Below are 18,282 nucleotides of genomic sequence, written 5' to 3'. Positions count from 1 at the left end.
CTCATTATCCTGCTTATTACAAGACTCTTGCCAAATAAATAAATTAATAGACATGAAACTGATTTGAGTTTAAATTATTTTATAAGCTTACTAGTAGAGATCGCACTGTGATCCGAGAAGTAGAAAAGATGACTCGCAATACCCGGACGACGTTAAGTAACACGAGTGCACATTAAGTATGTCGACATGTTTACTAGCTTTCTGAATAATAACACGTTTAATGATGCAGACATTTAAAGGTAACTCGCCCTCTTGAGTTCTGAGGTTTGTTACCACCACAGTAACATAAAAACGCACGTTAAATGTTCATGGAGACCCTTCACTTATAGTACATTGACCAAGCGTTCGCATCTGCATACTTGTGTAAAATACATTGCTGCACTAACAATCTTGCATTGTCACATCCAATCACGTTTAAAGGCTGACATGATTGACATCTAGTCATTTGTTATCTCCTCGTCACTCTTTAGTAATCTCCAGTGCTGTCCAGAATGCAGATTTCAACACTGATCTCTCCAAGGTGGAGAACCCAGTCAGGGTGGTATTTGTGCTGGTGGTTCACGGGCGAGCAGTCCGACAGCTGAAGCGTCTCCTCAAAGCCATCTATCACAAAGACCACTTTTACTACATCCATGTGGACAAGGTAAGATTGAACCCAGTAGGTTTTATTTTTTAAAGGGTTAGTTAAGCCGAAAATGAAAATTATTTCATTATTTATAGGGATGTCCCAATACCAATATTTGGAGACAGAGAACAAGTACCGATACTTCCTTTTTGGTACTCACCAATACGATGCCTGTTTTTCATTTAGAGCTAACCTACCTTATTGGTTTTAACAACTGTAACTCAAAAGACGTCATCAAAAAAAATGGTTGGGATGGGTTGCCCCAATATAGATTAATCTTAAATTTAGATAATCAGGGTTACATTTAGTCCATTGTTTTGATCCTGATTTAAATTTTACAGTAAATCTAAATTAACTTTAATCCTGCTGCTCCATTACTTTAAAATCTGATTTATAAATCAGTTAGGGACACCTTTGCACTTGTATGGGATAGATAGGTCTCTCAAGTAGAAGAGAGAGGAGAGCGTTAATTTATTGAGAGTGTTTACAAGCGACAGGTGATCATTATAGAGCGCAACGGTGCCCGCCCACTTTTTCAGCCATCTGTGTTCTGGAAGTATTTTTCCCATTCATCTTTTCCGTAGACTTTTCATAAAATCCTTCATTAAAGAGTTGTAAAGCATGAACCAAACTAACCAGCTCCAAGGTGAATCACAACATTACAGTTTTAAGACAAAAAAGTATTTTGAAAATCCGACAGAAAGACAAAGGTACAAGTTTGTGTACTTACCGTCTTTCATGAGGGCACAGACTACAATCCCATGAAGCATTGAGAATGACTAAATCGAAAATATAAAACTATGGAAATATATAAAACTATTGATTTTAGGATGTTGATTAGAAGTATAGAAACAATATACTTTACGTTTATGGCAAAATATTCTGATTTACACAAATATATATGTAATTTGAGAGTGAAGGGAGACCGACTCGTTTGCGTAATTTAGAGTGTATCATGGGAGTGGGCTGTCGCTTCCGGGCTTATTTTGCAGGCTTTGTTGGCTGCGGTTCTCTAATTTGTGAATCTTTCTCTGCTGGACCATGGGTAATGTAGTTGGTCAATGGGAATTCTGCTATTAAAGGCGATTTTTAAACAATGAAGTTGAAATAATACTGATGGATGGCTTCAACGGAAGCATATACAATCGATAAATAACCTCGGAGCTAATGGTAGGTCTGTCTTTAAAAGTTTATAAGTTAGCATTGAAAATCAATTAGTCAAGGGAAGAAACAAATGTGATTTTTACTTTCGGAACAAAACTGCACTTTTGCTCCCCTTCTCTCTCGTGTCCGCTTCAGTCGACAGCCTGGGCTCTTCATTTCTGGCCACAAGTGTGGCACAATACCAGTATTAGTATCAGGACATCCCTAATTATTTATTCACCCTAATTACTTGCCTAACCTCAAAGCACTTGCGTATGCCGGCTGCGGTTGCACTGCAAGAGGTGTGAAGAATGCATGCTGCTGTCCGAAGGCAATTTATTCTGAGACAAGTAACTATGAGAAATGCATTATACTATAATAATGTGTGACCAGGACCATGCAAAGATGCAAGTTATAAGTCAGCAATAGTGCTTCACATTCGTTCTAGTGTGAAACATGGCTCTTGAAGACAAATGTCGGGGTCAGTCAGCTCACTCTGGAGAACAAAGGTGTGTGTGTGTGCGTTGGAGAGCTGAAGGTTGTCAGAACTCGTTTACGCTGCCTGATATTGAAAGAACAGTTTCTCACACCTTGATATGATTTGGTGCAACATCTGCACCAAATTACGTGCAAATCATGTCTCTCTGTATATGTATCCCTCAATATGCCTGTCTCATTTAATTCTAGTGTTTAATTTTAAGTTATTTCAGGTTTTAGCTTCTAAAAAGTAAGTTCTTTTAAAGTGAAACTAAATTCCTGACAAGAAACCAGCACAGTCCCAGCAGTTGAGAAGAGTTGCCCAAACTTTTATGACAGCTAGAACTCACTCAGAATCCAAGAACAACTGCACTTTAAATATTAAAGAAATACAGTCGTTTACCCAAAAAGTAAATTATGTAAATTCTTTACATTTTTGTGTGAACTTTTGCTTTACATATTAGGGAACTAACTGATCATCTCTGCTGATTGAAAAGCTTATTCTTATAGGGCCATTGAAGACCATTATATTGTCTCTTGCAGCGTTCAAACTACATGCATCGGGAGGTGCTGCAGATAGCGGAGCTTTACCCCAATGTGAGAACCACACCCTGGCGTATGGTCACCATCTGGGGCGGGGCGAGTCTGCTGAAGGCATACCTGCGCAGCATGCACGATCTGCTCTCAATGCCGGACTGGAAATGGGACTTCTTCATCAACCTCAGCGCCACTGACTTCCCCACAAGGTCGGCTCACAGCTAATGATGTACATTCCACTGCTATTTATTTCACCTTTCAAATTTATTTGAGCAAATGTGTTATTGTTGTACAAGCTTATAGATCATTTTTTTTGTAGTTACACAAGCAATTCCAACATTGTCATTCAGACCTCTCTGTTATCGATGTGAATAGGGAGGGATGTGCAAAGTCGACATGTTGGTGAGTTATCTGGACGATAAGTCGACCAGTTACTCTTAAAAAAGCCCAGAGCAGTTGTAGTTATCTATGAAAATTAGCCAAATATCTTAAATTAGGGAGGCACCAATAATAAAATTATTTGATGTTACTGATACTTTTTGACATGTAATGGCCGATAACTGATAAATGGCCAATATTGTAGATATATACAATTGTGCTCAAAAAACAGTGAGAAAGAAAGAGCTCAGACTGATAGCCAATGTATTTTGATTATTAGTTACAAGAAAAGTTGGTTTGAGTGGTCTGAAAGCCAAGTGAACATGCAGTATTTGCTATAAATAATGCTAAATAACATAATATAAACTTTTTATAGCCCATAGATAAACATAGAAAGTAATAAGCAATTTTAACATTTCAAATGTAGTTAAACTAAAGGCAAAATGAAATAGGGCACAATTTAAAAATTAGCACTTTAAATAGACAAACATAATTCAGAGCTGAAATAACTTTTTTGAACATTTTCAAGTGGCATTATTAAAACTTTTGTTTTTAAGCAATGAATTTAATTAATTTTAATGCATGAATGCACAAATCACTGCCACTGTTATATGCACATAGCAACTTACTCTGATATATATTTGCTGTAAACACGCTATGCCATTTAAGTTATTGCCAGTTGATGGCAAAAGTAATCTAAATCTAAAATTAGGTGGAAATGAGAGTTCACAATTAAATATCCAATATACGGATTATAGAATCTGCCAAAATCGGCTAATAACCGATATGGTGCAGACATTTTATGCATCCTTTACAAAATCAGCAGATATCAGCTGATAACCAATATTTGCCGATATATTGTGCATCCCTTACAAAATCTGCTGTTATCGGCTAAACCATTATTGTACAGATGTATTGTGTTCCCTTACAAAATCTGCTGATATCGGCTGATAACCGATATGTTGCAAATTTACTGTGCTCCTTACAAAATCTGCTGATATCAGCTGATGACCGATATTGTTTCCAATATATTGTGCATGCCTTACAACATTGGCCGGTATCAGCTGATAACCAATATTTGCCGATATATTGTGCATCCCATACAAAATCTGCTGATATCGGCTAATAACCATTATTGTACAGATGTATTGTGTTCCCTTACAAAATCTGCTGATATCGGCTGATAACCGATATGGTACAGATGTGTTGTTTCCTTACAAAATCTGCTGATATCGTCTGATAACCAATATGTTGCAAATTTACTGTGCTCCTTACAAAATCTGCTGATATCGGCTGATAACCAATATGGTACAGATGTATTGTGTTCCCTTACAAAATCTGCTGATATAGGCTGATAAACGATATTGTTGCCAATATATTGTGCATATCTTACAACATCGGCCGGTATCGGCTGATAACCAATATTTACCAATATATTGTGCATCCCTTACAAAATCTGCTGATAACCGATATGGTGCAGATATAGTGTGCTCCCTTACAAAATCTGTTGATATCGGCTGATGACCATTGTGGTACAGATGTATTGTGTTCCTTTACAAAATTGGCTGATAACCAATATGGTGCCGATATACTTTGGATCCTAATATAAAATGCTGGAAGTAAATTGATAATAGTGTGTAAATTATGAGTACCTAACACTAGGCATTTCATCATATCTTAATATTCAAGAAGAGGGGAAGATTTGTGTCTGCAGGTTTTAGCTCAGAGTTGTGTGGAAGCGTGATGAAGCAGGCAAATCTCTCTCTTTCTTTGCAGTCTGTTCTGGGAAGATTTCCGTAATGCTTCAGTGCCTTACTAGTTCACAATCCCTCCAGAATTCTGTGCTGTTTTCTTTTTTAAAAGCAAGCTTAAAAAAATCTAATAGCTGTATGTGACTTGATGCACATGCAGACGTTGATGTCGACCAAATCCTGTCAGCAGCAGATAAATCCCTCCAGAAGACATCTACACATTCACCCACGCCACCCTGCAGTCAGCGCTACATCTCTGACTTAATCCTTCATTTTTGTTATCTCTCTTTTTTCTGCTCCTGCACTATCGGACTCAAACAGGACCAACGATGAGCTGGTGGCGTTTCTCTCCCAGAACCGTGACAAGAACTTCCTGAAGTCTCACGGCAGAGAAAATGCAAGGTAGATCATTGACTGTTCTAACTGACTGTTTTTGAAGTAAACCTATTGCAGAGGTTACACATCTAAAATGCATCACAGATGCTTCCTTTTAATTGTGGGTCAGAGACAAATAAGGATGACTGAGAAGAGGAACAGGGAAATTCATTTAAATATCAATTTTGAAGTTCAGTGGTCAAGTTGCTAGAAATGTTATCTTTGCATTTATCTTGGTTTCATACGTTTTGTGAACTTTTCCGTTTTTAACAAAGAATTATCTATCTATCTATATTTATCATTATTTTCAAACATAGTTTTCAATGTAAAGGGGGAGATTACCATTTGGCCACCTGAACTAACTTTGCCATGTCATAAAAAGGTCAAATGATTTCATATTTTTCTACAGGGGTCCTCTTTGTGATATCATTTTTGTTTTATGGTTTTCTTGCCATATTTCTACCAAATGTCAGTGTGGTGTAACCCACAGAAAATATTTAGTCATACAATAAAAACTTTTGTCATACCTAATGTATAAAATGGCTTCCTGCATGTTGGTTATACCAAACGAACATTTGGTTTGGTGGACAAGTTTTTCAAACGTTAATATTTTGAAATAAAATGCTTAATTACTTATGAAAGAGATGTATTCAAGTCATTGTCTGTTTGAATTGCATTTTTATATTTCTTGGTAAATAATTATCATCAAAATTGCTTTAAAACTGTACTCTGACTGAAGTGACTGTGATTATGGTGACAATGGTCAACATCCTGGTCTCTCTCGTCGTTGTAGGTTCATAAAAAAGCAGGGTTTGGATCGCCTGTTCCATGAATGTGACAACCACATGTGGCGTCTAGGCGAGCGCACCATACCTGAGGGGCTGGAGGTTTCTGGAGGCTCGGACTGGTTCTCCCTCACACGAAGGTTTGTGGAGTATGTGGTGAACTCACAGGATGACCTGGTGACGGGGCTCAAGCAGTTTTACACCTATGCTCTTCTGCCTGCTGAGGTACTGCACCATCTTTGCACTCATTCACATCTTCTGATTCTGTTTGCTCAAATATTGCTATTCCAGCAGTAGGGAATTGTTCTTTAAAGGGGCCATATAATGGAAGCAGAATTTTTATTTTTGAAAGGAGTTTGATGTGGACATACTCTAACTTTCCCTTGGGAATCTACCTTGGTCACACTTTCGACACAAAATCTGAAGAAAAAAAATGTAGTTTGCATGAAACGAAATGAGCGTATTTTTAGGACCATTACGATTTTTTGCAGTGTGGTATTATTTTTGACAATTAAGCTGTAATGCATCCAGATGTGGGGTTTTTTTATTTTATTTTTTTTATTATTATTCCCATTGTTCTGAATGATAAATCTCATTATATTCTCATTGCAGTAATTCAGTATTTTTTACTATATTACATTAAAAAAAATTTTTTAAAAAATAATACAATGAGAGTTTAGTGACCGAACTGTAATAGAGTTAAAGTCAGCAGTCAAAAATTAAAGAGCAATACGTACTACCATGATGTAGAGATATTATACAATTTAAATAATATATAATTTTTTCTCCATTACAGTAATGACAGTTTGGGGAATAATGTGCTTAAATGTCATGAAAATAATGTAGTAATGCGAAATACTGTATGACTCCTTTAGAGATGCAGATGATCTCACCCTCCTCCATTTCAGGCGTGCATTACTGTTGTATATTAATTCTGGTTGAATATCACTGTTCATAAGTCAAAGCTGTTTATATAAGTCTAGTGGATTCCATTGGCACAGCAGTTATCAGTAAACACAAGCGCTGTGTCCCTGAGGTTATATTTGCATAATTCCTCTCTGTCTGGTTTTCAGTCTTTCTTTCACACTGTACTGGGAAACAGCCACATGTGTGAGACTCTTGTGGACAATAACCTGCGTGTGACCAACTGGAACAGGAAGCTGGGCTGTAAGTGCCAGTATAAGCACATAGTGGACTGGTGCGGCTGTTCACCTAATGACTTCAAACCAGCAGATCTCATTCGAATACAGGTACAATGTATAGTTATTTCATCCCTCAAACATATTGAGTCAGGACAGACACCGTATCAAATGGGTGCCTGTTAATGTCTTGTACACACAGAGCACAATTGTGACTGCCCACTTTGGACAACATTTAAGTGAAGGTTTAATCATGATCCACTTATATCGTCAACTTCTCTATGGAGAAAATGAGCTATTGGAGAACCTGACTGTTGTGCTCTATAATGTTGTAATATGAATGCTCAGATATTTCAGACTTGTTCCATGAGAGAATAGTTTCGCTGCTGATGGGTCTTAGCAAATGATGGTTGTGTGCTATAAATCACAGCAGTTCATAGACACAGACTCTACCCCAACCCCTCTTTTCTTGCTCAACAGCAGCTGACACGGCCCACATTCTTTGCCCGTAAGTTTGAGTCCACTGTGAACCAAGAGGCCATAGAGATCCTGGACACTCATTTGTACGGGCAGTACCCGCCGGGTACAGTGGCACTGAAAGCATACTGGGAGAGTCTGTTCGAGCATGCTGATGGGGTCTCGTCACTGAATGATGTAGCTCGTACTGCATACTCGTCTTTCTTTAGACTGGCCCTTCGTAGACAGGAGAACACTCAAAGCAGTACTGATGCCTGCCGGTGAGAGTCCCATCTGTCCATTCATCCATCTGTCTATGCATCCCATCCGTCTGTCTGACCATCTACTCTGTTGTTCTGTTTACCCATCCATACATTTATCTGTCTGTCCAGCCATTCATCTATCCATCTAACTGTCCCATTTATCTGTCTACCTGTCTGTCCATCTGTCTGTCGAAACGTCTACTAGGCATGTCATAAAATATCGATATATCTATTATTGATTGGCACGTTATTTTATCGATATTTTTGAGGCATTGATATATTAAAATTAGCCGACATTTAAATAAGAAGCCTAATTTGCGTGCTTTGCGATTCACTGTCACTTGCCGTAATAGAGTTGGGAGACCACAAGAGGGTGATATAACATTTACTGAAGCAGGTCACAAGGTATCGGTATCACAACATAGGATGGGTATTTTAGATCTCCTTGCACAGGACGCATACACACAAAAGTTACGGCGGTTTTTCTACTTTTTCAAGAATGAAAGTGACCGAGTTTGCAGGTTAGTGTATTAAACTGATTTAACTGCGCAAACTGAACGATTAGAAATTATAATACAATTTCTCTAGATGTATCTTTGAAGACGTTTCCTTCAAGCTGTCAAACCACAAAAAGACATACTTGTAACTGAAAATACATTGTGTAGGCTTTATGAAAGATACATATAAACAATATATTATCCAGTGATGACTAGAGTAAACAATCTTTGTCCTTCGATAATGTTTTGGGTCAAATTTAATGGAAAACTATGCGTGATGCTGCAGATTTTAAGCAGCCTCTGGAGACGGCGAGCCCGCACTGTGTATGTACCTTCATAGAATATAGTTTTTTGGGTTTTTTTAAGAACGCGCCATGTCGTCTGCCAGACACGTCCAACCCCCTTTAATTTACCCTGCCGCTCACACTTTACCAAAGTTGTGTTGAGAAATATATTTGAAAACACAGCCGTATTTATATCTGAAAAAATCTTCAGATTATCGATGCTTGAAAGGCATCGATCCCAAGCCTAATGTCTACCTGTCTGCCTATCTGTCTACTTGTCTATCTATCTGTCTATTTGTCAGTCTATCTAATTGTCTACCAGTCCGTCTTATCTGTCCATCTAATGTCTACCTGTCTGTCTGACCATCTGTCTATTTGAATACCTGTCCGTCTATCTATCCGTGTCTGTCTGTCCATCTACCTGTCTGTCTGTTTGTCTGTCTACCTTTCTGTCAATCTACCCATCTGTCTGTCTGCCTGTCTGTTTGCCTATCCATCTACCTGTCTGTCAGTGTATCTGTCTGTCCGTCTGCCTGTCTGTCAGTCTACCTATCTGTTTGTCTGCCTGACTGTCTGTCTGTCAGTCTACTCATCTGTCAGTTTACCCATCTGTTAGTCTGCCTGTCTGTCTGTCTATCTGTGTCTGTCCACCCGTCTGTCTGTCTGTCTACCTTTTTTTTTTTGGTTATTAAATTTTTTTATTGATTCCATATAATAAATATAAACAAATACAAATAATAAAAAGAAATAACAGAATATTTGGAATAACATTATTTACAACCCTTCCTCCCGAACATAAACCACCCCACCCCACCACCCAACACAAACAGATACCCCAATGGTCAAATACAATTGACAAAGACACACAAACAGACAATAAAACAGAAGAAAATATTTAGAAATACATTTAAAAAAAAATTATAAGTTCAGAAACAAAAAGGCTACAACATACACATTTAAAACATGTCTCCCTCCACTGCCCCTCCCCGAGAGCCCTCCAAAAAGGCCAGATAGCTGCCCCACCTCCTGATGAACATATCTATATTGCCTAGCCTTCTGTATGACAACTCTTCCCAAGCTGCCACCCAGCCTATCTCCTCGCACCACTCACGAAACGAGGGGGCTCCAGCTGACTTCCATCCTCTAAGGATAACCTGTCTGCCCACCATAACACCGGCCAGGATCCAGTTCTTCATGTACTTATCTCCTACATCAATGACTGCCCCATCACCCAAAGAGCCTGGGGCAAAAGAGATCCGAGTACCCAATACGTTTCCCATAAAATTCTGGACCCTCAACCAGAACACCTGTATCTTACGACACCCCCAAAAAACATGGGTCTCATATCTTGTCACTGAATAGCTTGTAATAGCTTTTATTTGAAGTGGAAAAAAAAAAAACCCACACAAACTTTCTTTAAAATTAGCCAAATCTATTTGATTCTACTTTTCATTTTCCACATGAAAATAAATAAGTACAGTAACCAGGATTTGTTTTTCCCTACTGTTTTTCGTAATTCATGTCCTATAGATAACCGGTGTTTCCAAATGTATCTGTGTGATAATGCAAGACTTTGATTGTTATCATATTAAAGGCTGAAACATACTTCACCCAAGTACACAAACGCAGACGTGAGCGCTTGGCCAACGCATGGTCAGTGCGTGGTCCCATTGTATATACATTGCATGTGCTCTTGCGTTGCTCTGGCGGTTACAAACCTCAGACCACAAGGGGGCAATAGATTTTTTTAGGCGTGACCACAAAACAGGTACTGCATCCGAAAACAGGAAAATTCTGCCTTCGGAGGCTGTATACGGAGGCAGGATGAAAAAGTTGCTTTTCAAACTGTCCGGAGACCAGTTCTTTAAGTGTTCCATTCATTCAAAACAGCTGTCAGTTAAGCCATTAACTGATTAGGAAGCAAGTCAACTGCCTACATTTTCAGATGCAGCCCAGATGTAGTAGATTAGTCGATAGTTTAGGAGTGGGGAGAGACACGGAGAAAAAACAAGTTTGTTTGAATAGACTGGGGACAAAAAGTCGTATATATTTTAAAAAAAAGATTCAACTCAAATTGCTGGCCGAGTCCGCCATGACAGTTGTTGATTGAAAGAAGAAACTCCACTCCAGCGCCCCTTATGGCAATGCTGAGAATGCAGCGCGTACATGCGTTGGGTTATGAATTCAGCGCTGACACATTTCACAATGACGCGTGAAATCGAGCTTGCGTTGCAAGGCGCATCTGCGTTCACGTACTTTCGTAGAGTATGTTTGGGCCTTTAAGGATTCCAGTCTTAGCAGTCTGTGGGTTTAAAGGAATTCTTAAAACTTTCATTTTTATAGATTGGGCAATGTTTGAAATCACAGAGGATGCATTTTTATCATTGCATTTTTGTCAATTAACATTTAGAATAGGATAATATTTAAAGCTTCGAGGTGTTTAAAAAGGTGATTATGGTACAGTGCATCCGGAAAGTATTCACAGCGCTTCACTTTTTCCACATTTTGTTATGTTACAGCCTTATTCCAAAATGGATTAAATTCATTATTTTCCTCAAAATTCTACGAACAATACCCCATAATGACAACGTGAAAGAAGTTTGTTTGAAATCTTTGCAAATTTATTAAAAATAAAAAACGAATGTACATGTACATAAGTATTCACAGCCTTTGCCATGACACTCAAAATTGAGCTCAGGTGCATCCTGTTTCCACTGATCATCCTTGAGATGTTTGTACAACTTGATTGGAGTCCACCTGTGGTAAATTCAGTTGATTGGACATGATTTGGAAAGGCACACACCTGTCTATATAAGGTTCCACAGTTAACAGTGCATGTCAGAGCACAAACCAAGCCATGAAGTCCAAGGAATTGTCTGTAGACCTCAGAGACAGGATTGTATTGAGGCACAGATCTGGGGAAGGGTACAGAAACATTTCTGCAGCATTGAAGGTCCCAATGAGCACAGTGGCCTCCATAATCTGTAAATGGAAGAAGTTTGGAACCACCAGGCCTCTTCCTAGAGCTGGCCGCCCGGCAATCGGTGGAGAAGGGCCTTAGTCAGGGAGGTGACCAAGAACCCGATGGTCACTCTGACAGAGCTCCAGTGTTTCTCTGTGGAGAGAGGAGAGCCTTCCAGAAGAACAATCATCTCTGCAGCACTCCACCAATCAGGCCTGTATGGTAGAATGGCCAGACGGAAGCCACTCCTCAGTAAAAGGCACATGACAGCCTGCCTGGAGTTTGCCATGACAGCCTGCCTGGAGTTTGCCAAAAGGCACCTGAAGGACTCTCAGACCATGAGAAACAAAGATTGAACTCTTTGGCCTGAATGGCAAGCGTCATGTCTGGAGGAAACCAGGCACCGCTCATCACCTGGCCAGTACCATCCCTACAGTGAAGCATGGTGGTGGCAGCATCATGCTGTGGGGATGTTTTTCAGCGGCAGGAACTGGGAGACTAGTCAGGATCGAGGGAAAGATGAATGCAGCAATGTACAGAGACATCCTTGATGAAAACCTGCTCCAGAGCGCTCTGGACCTCAGACTGGGGCGAAGGTTCATCTTCCAACAGGACAACAACCCTAAGCACACAGCCAAGATAACAAAGGAGTGGCTACGGCACAACTCTGTGAATGTCCTTGAGTGGCCCAGCCAGAGCCCAGACTTGAACCCGATTGAACATCTCTGGAGAGATCTGAAAATGGCTGTGTACCGACGCTCCCCATCCAACCTGATGGAGCTTGAGAGGTCCTGCAAAGAAGAATGGGAGAAACTGCCCAAAAATAGGTGTGCCAAGCTTGTAGCATCATACTCAAAAAGACTTGAGGCTGTAATTGGTGCCAAAGGTGCTTCAACAAAGTATTGAGCAAAGGCTGTGAATACTTACAGTATGTACATGTGATTTTTTGTTTTGATTTTTTGATTTTTTTATATAATTTTCACAAAGATTTCAAACAAACTTCTTTCACGTTGTCATTATGGGGTATTGTTTGTAGAATTTTGAGGAAAATAATGAATTTAATCCATTTTGGAACAAGGCTATAACATAACAAAATGTGGAAAAAGTGAAGCGCTGTGAATACTTTCCGGATGCACTGTACCTTGAAAAGTGCTAGAAGTTTACTCTTAAAAATCTATGTAAACCCTGTGTCTGTCTATTTGTCTGTTTAACCTTTCTGTCCATCTACCTGTATGTCTGTCTATCTACCCATATGTCTGTCTGTCCATCTATCTGAGTGTCCGACCACCCATCTGTCTAACTGTCCCTCTGTCTACCTGTTTTTCTGACAGTCTGTCTGCCTCTATATCTGTCCATCAATCTGTCTGTCAGTCTCCCTGTCTGTCCATCTACCTGTCTGTCTGTCTGTCTGTTTGTCTGTCTGTCTGTCAACCTGTCTTTCCATCCGTCAGTCTGTCTTTCTGTCTACCCATCTGTCTATTTATCTGTCTGTGTACGTGTCTATATATCCATCTACCCGTCTTCCTATCCGTCTACCTGTCTATCGAACCATCTACTAATCTATCGATTCGTCTTTATCTGTCTATCTTTCCATCCATTTGTCTGTCTGTCTCTGGAACACTATCTGTTTGTATGTCAGTTTGTCCATCTATCTATCTATCCAGTTGTTTAAATTCAGTTAATTATTCTTCCACAGGTTCGAGCCCATTGGCTACCCAATCTCTGTGCACCTGTATTTTTATGATGACCGTTTCCAAGGTTACCTGGTGAGGCAGGAAGTGCAGAATGTGGCTGGAAGCTCAAGGGAGATGCTGGAGGTGTGGGCTGTTCCCAAGGCAACACTGCAGCTGGAGCACAACCTTCATGAGTTTGAGAGACTCAAACACCTTGAGGTAAGAGGAACTGGGGGGTGCAATGTAGAGGGTCTGCGGAGATCAATAGGATATATTAAACAGTGTTTGATTACCATATAAAAGCTACATTTACAGGTTTGGAGTTTGAAGAAGATTTGACACATTTTCAAGTCAACATGAAACGCCATTCGCAACCCATTATATTTCCATAATCTGACATATTTCAGAATGAAATGGGATATTGAAAAGTAAGAGGGATTTGGGACATCAGCTGAAAATTAAAGTTGTTTTAGAGGCGGAGCATGTTATTACATTTTGATGATTAATTAAGAAGACAAACATGTTTTTGCATTCAAAAATTAAGGAATCGTGCACGATAAGACCAGGAACATGTTTATTTTTATTGCTATTGTGGACTAGGTTGGAACCGAATGGGACCCAAAGGAGCGAATCTTCCGTAACTTTGGCGGTGTGATTGGACCCCTGGACGAGCCAGTGGCTGTTCAGAAGTGGGCTCGTGGTCCCAACCTTACAGCCACCATAGTGTGGATTGACCCAGCACACATAGTGGCAGCATCCTATGACATCAGCATAGATGTGGAGGCAGAGTTCACTCAATACAAGCCGCCCCTGCAGCGCCCTCTCAGGCCTGGAGTGTGGAAGGTGCGTATGCTGCGGCTGTGGGAGCGAGTAGCAGAAGCTCGCTTCCTGGTCATGCCTCTGGCATTCAAAGGACGAGAGCCACTACGCACAGGTGAGACATGAATGCTTAAAGCCTTGTGACGTACACTGAAGATGAGCCATTTAAATTTATTTTATATTTAATTGTTTTTGCAGTTTTGTTTGTTGATTCTAGTGCTGCAGAAATTTCTTGTAAGAATATTGATTATTGCTTTTTACTTTTATCTGTTGCTGTGACTATATTCTTGTCTCTCTCTTGTTATCTCTTCAGAAGACCATGGCTGGATGCATGCAGGTCCTCCAGGAAACATATACTTGGAGCAAAGCTTTCAGCAGCTCTCCCATGTGTTGAAGCTGCCGCCCAGTGAGCCCGCCCTACAGGAGGCACAGAAGAAGATCTCCCTAGTGGGCAAGCCGCTGGAGGCCTGGGTGGACAGTTCTGTTGGGACCTTCTGGGTCACCGGAGATACCTGCTCTGAGCAGACCTCTTTCTGTCCCACCATAGGACTCTGCACTATGACCTCTTGGAGCTCCTTGTCCCCAGACCCTAAATCAGAACTGGGGCCAGTCAAAAGTAATGGACGCATTAGGTAGCCCTGAGAGCTCGAACAATCAGAGGAGAATGGTGAAGGCCCTGAAGGACAGTCCACAAGAGTGATGTTTACGAGTCATGGTCTTTGAGATCATCCCATTACTAATCTGTTGAGGTTTAAGCAACTAGTTGAGGGTGAATTTACCTGAGAAGCTATATAAATTTGCACAAGAAGACTGCCAGACATTGTAGGAGCCTTATTCAATTGTCATCCAGATACGTTGTTACAAGGTTCTGAGTCTTATTAGCACATATTTTACGGTGTGGGTTTATGCTACAAAGACCCAAATCAGAACAATTTGACACTTTTAGGGGCCATTCACACAGGACACTTTTGTTTTTTCGTTTAAAAAAAGCTAGATGGAGCCCAACAGAATGAATTTTTTAAATTAAACTGTTTTAAACTTTAAACACGAAGTCTTAAAAATGTGGTGCTCAAGGTGCAGGATGCTGAAAAAACAGCAAAATACGTCATAACGGTTAAAGATATATATGTAGCATTAACTAAATGGAACAAAACGCAGGTGTCTCATTACACATTTTAAATGTTATACTTTAAACTTCAAGCAAAGTCTCAAAAATCTGGTGCTCATGACGCAAGATGCTGAAAAAACAGCAAAATGTGTCTTGACAGTCAAAGATATATATCTAGCGTACACTAAATTGAACAAAACGCAGGTGTCTCATTACACATTTTAAATGTTATACTTTAAACTTCAAGCAAAGTCTTGCTCATTACGCAAGCAACGAAAACGACTGCTAATTTTTTAATGAAGTAAACATTGTTTCAAATTCTCTAGTAAGTATTCAAGACAAGTAAACAGTCCATAATAATAAGAACAAAAACAAATGACTAGCAATAGAACAAAGATTAAATTAAGGGCACATCCACACTTAAACGTTTTTGTTTGAAAACTCAGTATTCCGTTTCCTAAAGTTATCGTTTTCAAAAAGTATGCGTTAATTTAGAGTGTTTTTGAAACGGAAAACGCTGTTCCAATGTGGATGAGAGGCGTAAACGTAGCGAAATCAATATGGATTTTAAACGAAAACATATTAATGTGGACATGAAAACCAGTGCTTGTATACTTCATACTACTGTTGAAAACTTAAAGTAAATATTCAAACGTGTATCTGCATTACAGCAAGAGCACATGCGCACGTAAGTACACACACAGAAAGAAGCCACATGTCTAGTTTCTCTCTCTACACTTTCCCTTTTACCTCTTAATGAGATCGACCAGTGGTTATCTTATGACCGACTGTATCAGATTACTGATTACTTAATTAAAAAGTAATCACATTACTAATTACTTTTCACAGAAATGTTTTTTCCCGCTCAACAAATTCAAAATAATGTCTATATTTCCTCCTTTTACATTGATGCACACCCTTTAGCTGTCACTGAAATACAAACAGACGTACATATGGACAGTTATACATAAATATTATTTTAGAAATATGAGTAACCCAAGTAATCTACTTAAAAAGTAATTACCTTAATCGCAAGTCGGTAACTATAATCCTGTTACAAGAATTTTAAATATAAAATTGCACCATTCTTTAAGGTTTAAAAGTAATTAGATTACAGTAGCTAAAAAGTAATTTAAAAGTACTTAGAAGTCATTAGATTACAGTAACTAATTACTTTGTAATTCGATTACACCCAAGATGACAACATAAAAAATACCGGTCTAGTGCATGTTTACATTTAAATTACAAGTAAATTAACAGTGCAGATGGGTGCAAGAACATGTCCGTGTGAATGGCCCTTTTATTCTTTGTTACAAGAAAATCAAGCAGTGCACATTATTTTCCTCTCTAAAACAGTGGCCAAAACTCTTATTTGAAAGTGTTGGAAGTAAGTCGCCGGAGTCCTCTGGCTGTATCGCTATGCTTTCAGAAGCAGATTGAAGAAGTGCACTTTACTGTAAGACAAAGCTCCTTTCTGATTGGCTGAATCTCAGAGGAGGTGGCGGAGCTTGTAAAATCATTAGTCTATGATGTTGCTCAGAGACGCAGCACTGCATGGAATCATTGTGTACAGCAACAAAACAAGCGAAACTTCATACGAACTAAAGCCATCCATCGAGAGACTGTTTCGAATCAGAGTTTTGTAAAACTGACTATTTGTCATAATGTTGAATGTCCTTTTGAGTTTAAATAAACCTCAACAAGGACATGTTATTGTCCATTACTGCGAAGTTCACTGCACAAAGTTCACAATGTACGAAGACGTGGAATTTATCTTTCGAGACTGCCTGAACTGATGCTGCTGAAGATCAATATGTGATTTAGCGCTCACGCTTACACTTGTACATTTTTCTTCCAGTTTCATTCTCAACTTCGAGTAGTTTCCTTAGTGTCTTTGTGTATTTTGTGTGAAAGATCACAAGATTAGGAGACTTGAGTTACACCATTATTTGTCTAAACCACTAGCTGCTGTTTTTGTTTATAAGAATAGTTCACCCAAAAATAAACATTCTGTCATCGTTTACTCACCCTCATGTCGTTCCAAACCTGTATGACTTTCTTTATTCAATGGAACAGAAAAGATGGACTGCAAAGCTCCAAAAAGGACACTATGCTTTCATTGTATGGAAAAATTCAGCTTGGACATTTTGCATCTCATGAGGATGAGTAAATAATGAACTTACTTTTTGGTGAACTGTGGGCAAGTCCTGTAGATAATACATTGAAATGTGGATTATAATGTGTCCATCTTCTTTTAAACGTGTCATAAACTGGTTGTCACTTTTTTAACCACCACATTTTGTGATTGTTTTCTGTTTTTGTTGTGTGCTTTTTGACTTTCTCACCTTCCAAAAAGGACACATCACAAAGAAGCAAGTTTGGGGAAAAATGATCTTGTGCAACATGCTACTCTTTATTTGGCAACTCTTATAAGGTCAATTTTAAGTGTCCCGTGTTTTAAAAAAAAGAGTTGTTTCAGGTCTTGGTTTACTGGTAACACTTTACAATAAGGTTGCATTTGTTAACATAAGTTAACATGAACTAACAATGAACAACACTGTTCAGTCTCGGTTAATGTTCATTTCAACATATAATTAAAAACAAAATGAAATTAAAAGTTGTATATGTTAACACTTAATGCATTGTGAACTAACATGATTGCACAACAGTTTCTGATAGAATTTAGCATTAATTATTCATAAATGCTGTTAAAACTACTACTTGATAGTTCATGATACTTCATGCATTTACTAATGTTTATGATCAGAACCTTGTTCTAAAGTGGTACTGAACAGAATTTCTAGATGTTTTAGGTTAAAAGTGTCCTTTTCCTCTTCATATATGTGCTTCAGCAATGCTTTTGTGCTAGACATAAAAAAAAAAAAAAAAAGTGGAATGATGTAAAGAATGAATGAATTATATTTTTCTATTTAAAGTCATATTTTAACCTGTCGGTGAGAACTTGAGAATGCTGCTTCAGCTTTTATTTTATGCCTCATTCTCCATCATC

General features: G+C 38.9%; 1 protein-coding gene across 2 annotated transcripts in view; it reads left to right on the top strand.

Annotated features, from left to right (window-relative positions):
• The window catches only part of xylt2 (xylosyltransferase II), a 48,455-nt gene extending 30,893 nt beyond the window's left edge, over positions 1–17,562 (top strand). For both annotated transcript variants that reach the window (XM_051715625.1, XM_051715626.1), the window contains exons 3-11: positions 471–643; positions 2,789–2,991; positions 5,233–5,313; positions 6,080–6,296; positions 7,145–7,321; positions 7,691–7,947; positions 13,369–13,564; positions 13,946–14,279; positions 14,478–17,562. In XM_051715625.1, the coding sequence (XP_051571585.1) occupies positions 471–643; positions 2,789–2,991; positions 5,233–5,313; positions 6,080–6,296; positions 7,145–7,321; positions 7,691–7,947; positions 13,369–13,564; positions 13,946–14,279; positions 14,478–14,800 (1,961 nt within the window). In that variant the 3' untranslated portion in view covers positions 14,801–17,562. The remainder of the gene's footprint in view (positions 1–470; positions 644–2,788; positions 2,992–5,232; positions 5,314–6,079; positions 6,297–7,144; positions 7,322–7,690; positions 7,948–13,368; positions 13,565–13,945; positions 14,280–14,477) is intronic.
• Positions 17,563–18,282: the final 720 nt, after the last annotated feature.

Source organism: Myxocyprinus asiaticus, chromosome 14 (assembly GCF_019703515.2).
Source record: "Myxocyprinus asiaticus isolate MX2 ecotype Aquarium Trade chromosome 14, UBuf_Myxa_2, whole genome shotgun sequence".
Lineage (NCBI taxonomy): Eukaryota > Metazoa > Chordata > Actinopteri > Cypriniformes > Catostomidae > Myxocyprinus > Myxocyprinus asiaticus.
This window is presented reverse-complemented; position numbering and strand designations above follow the sequence as displayed.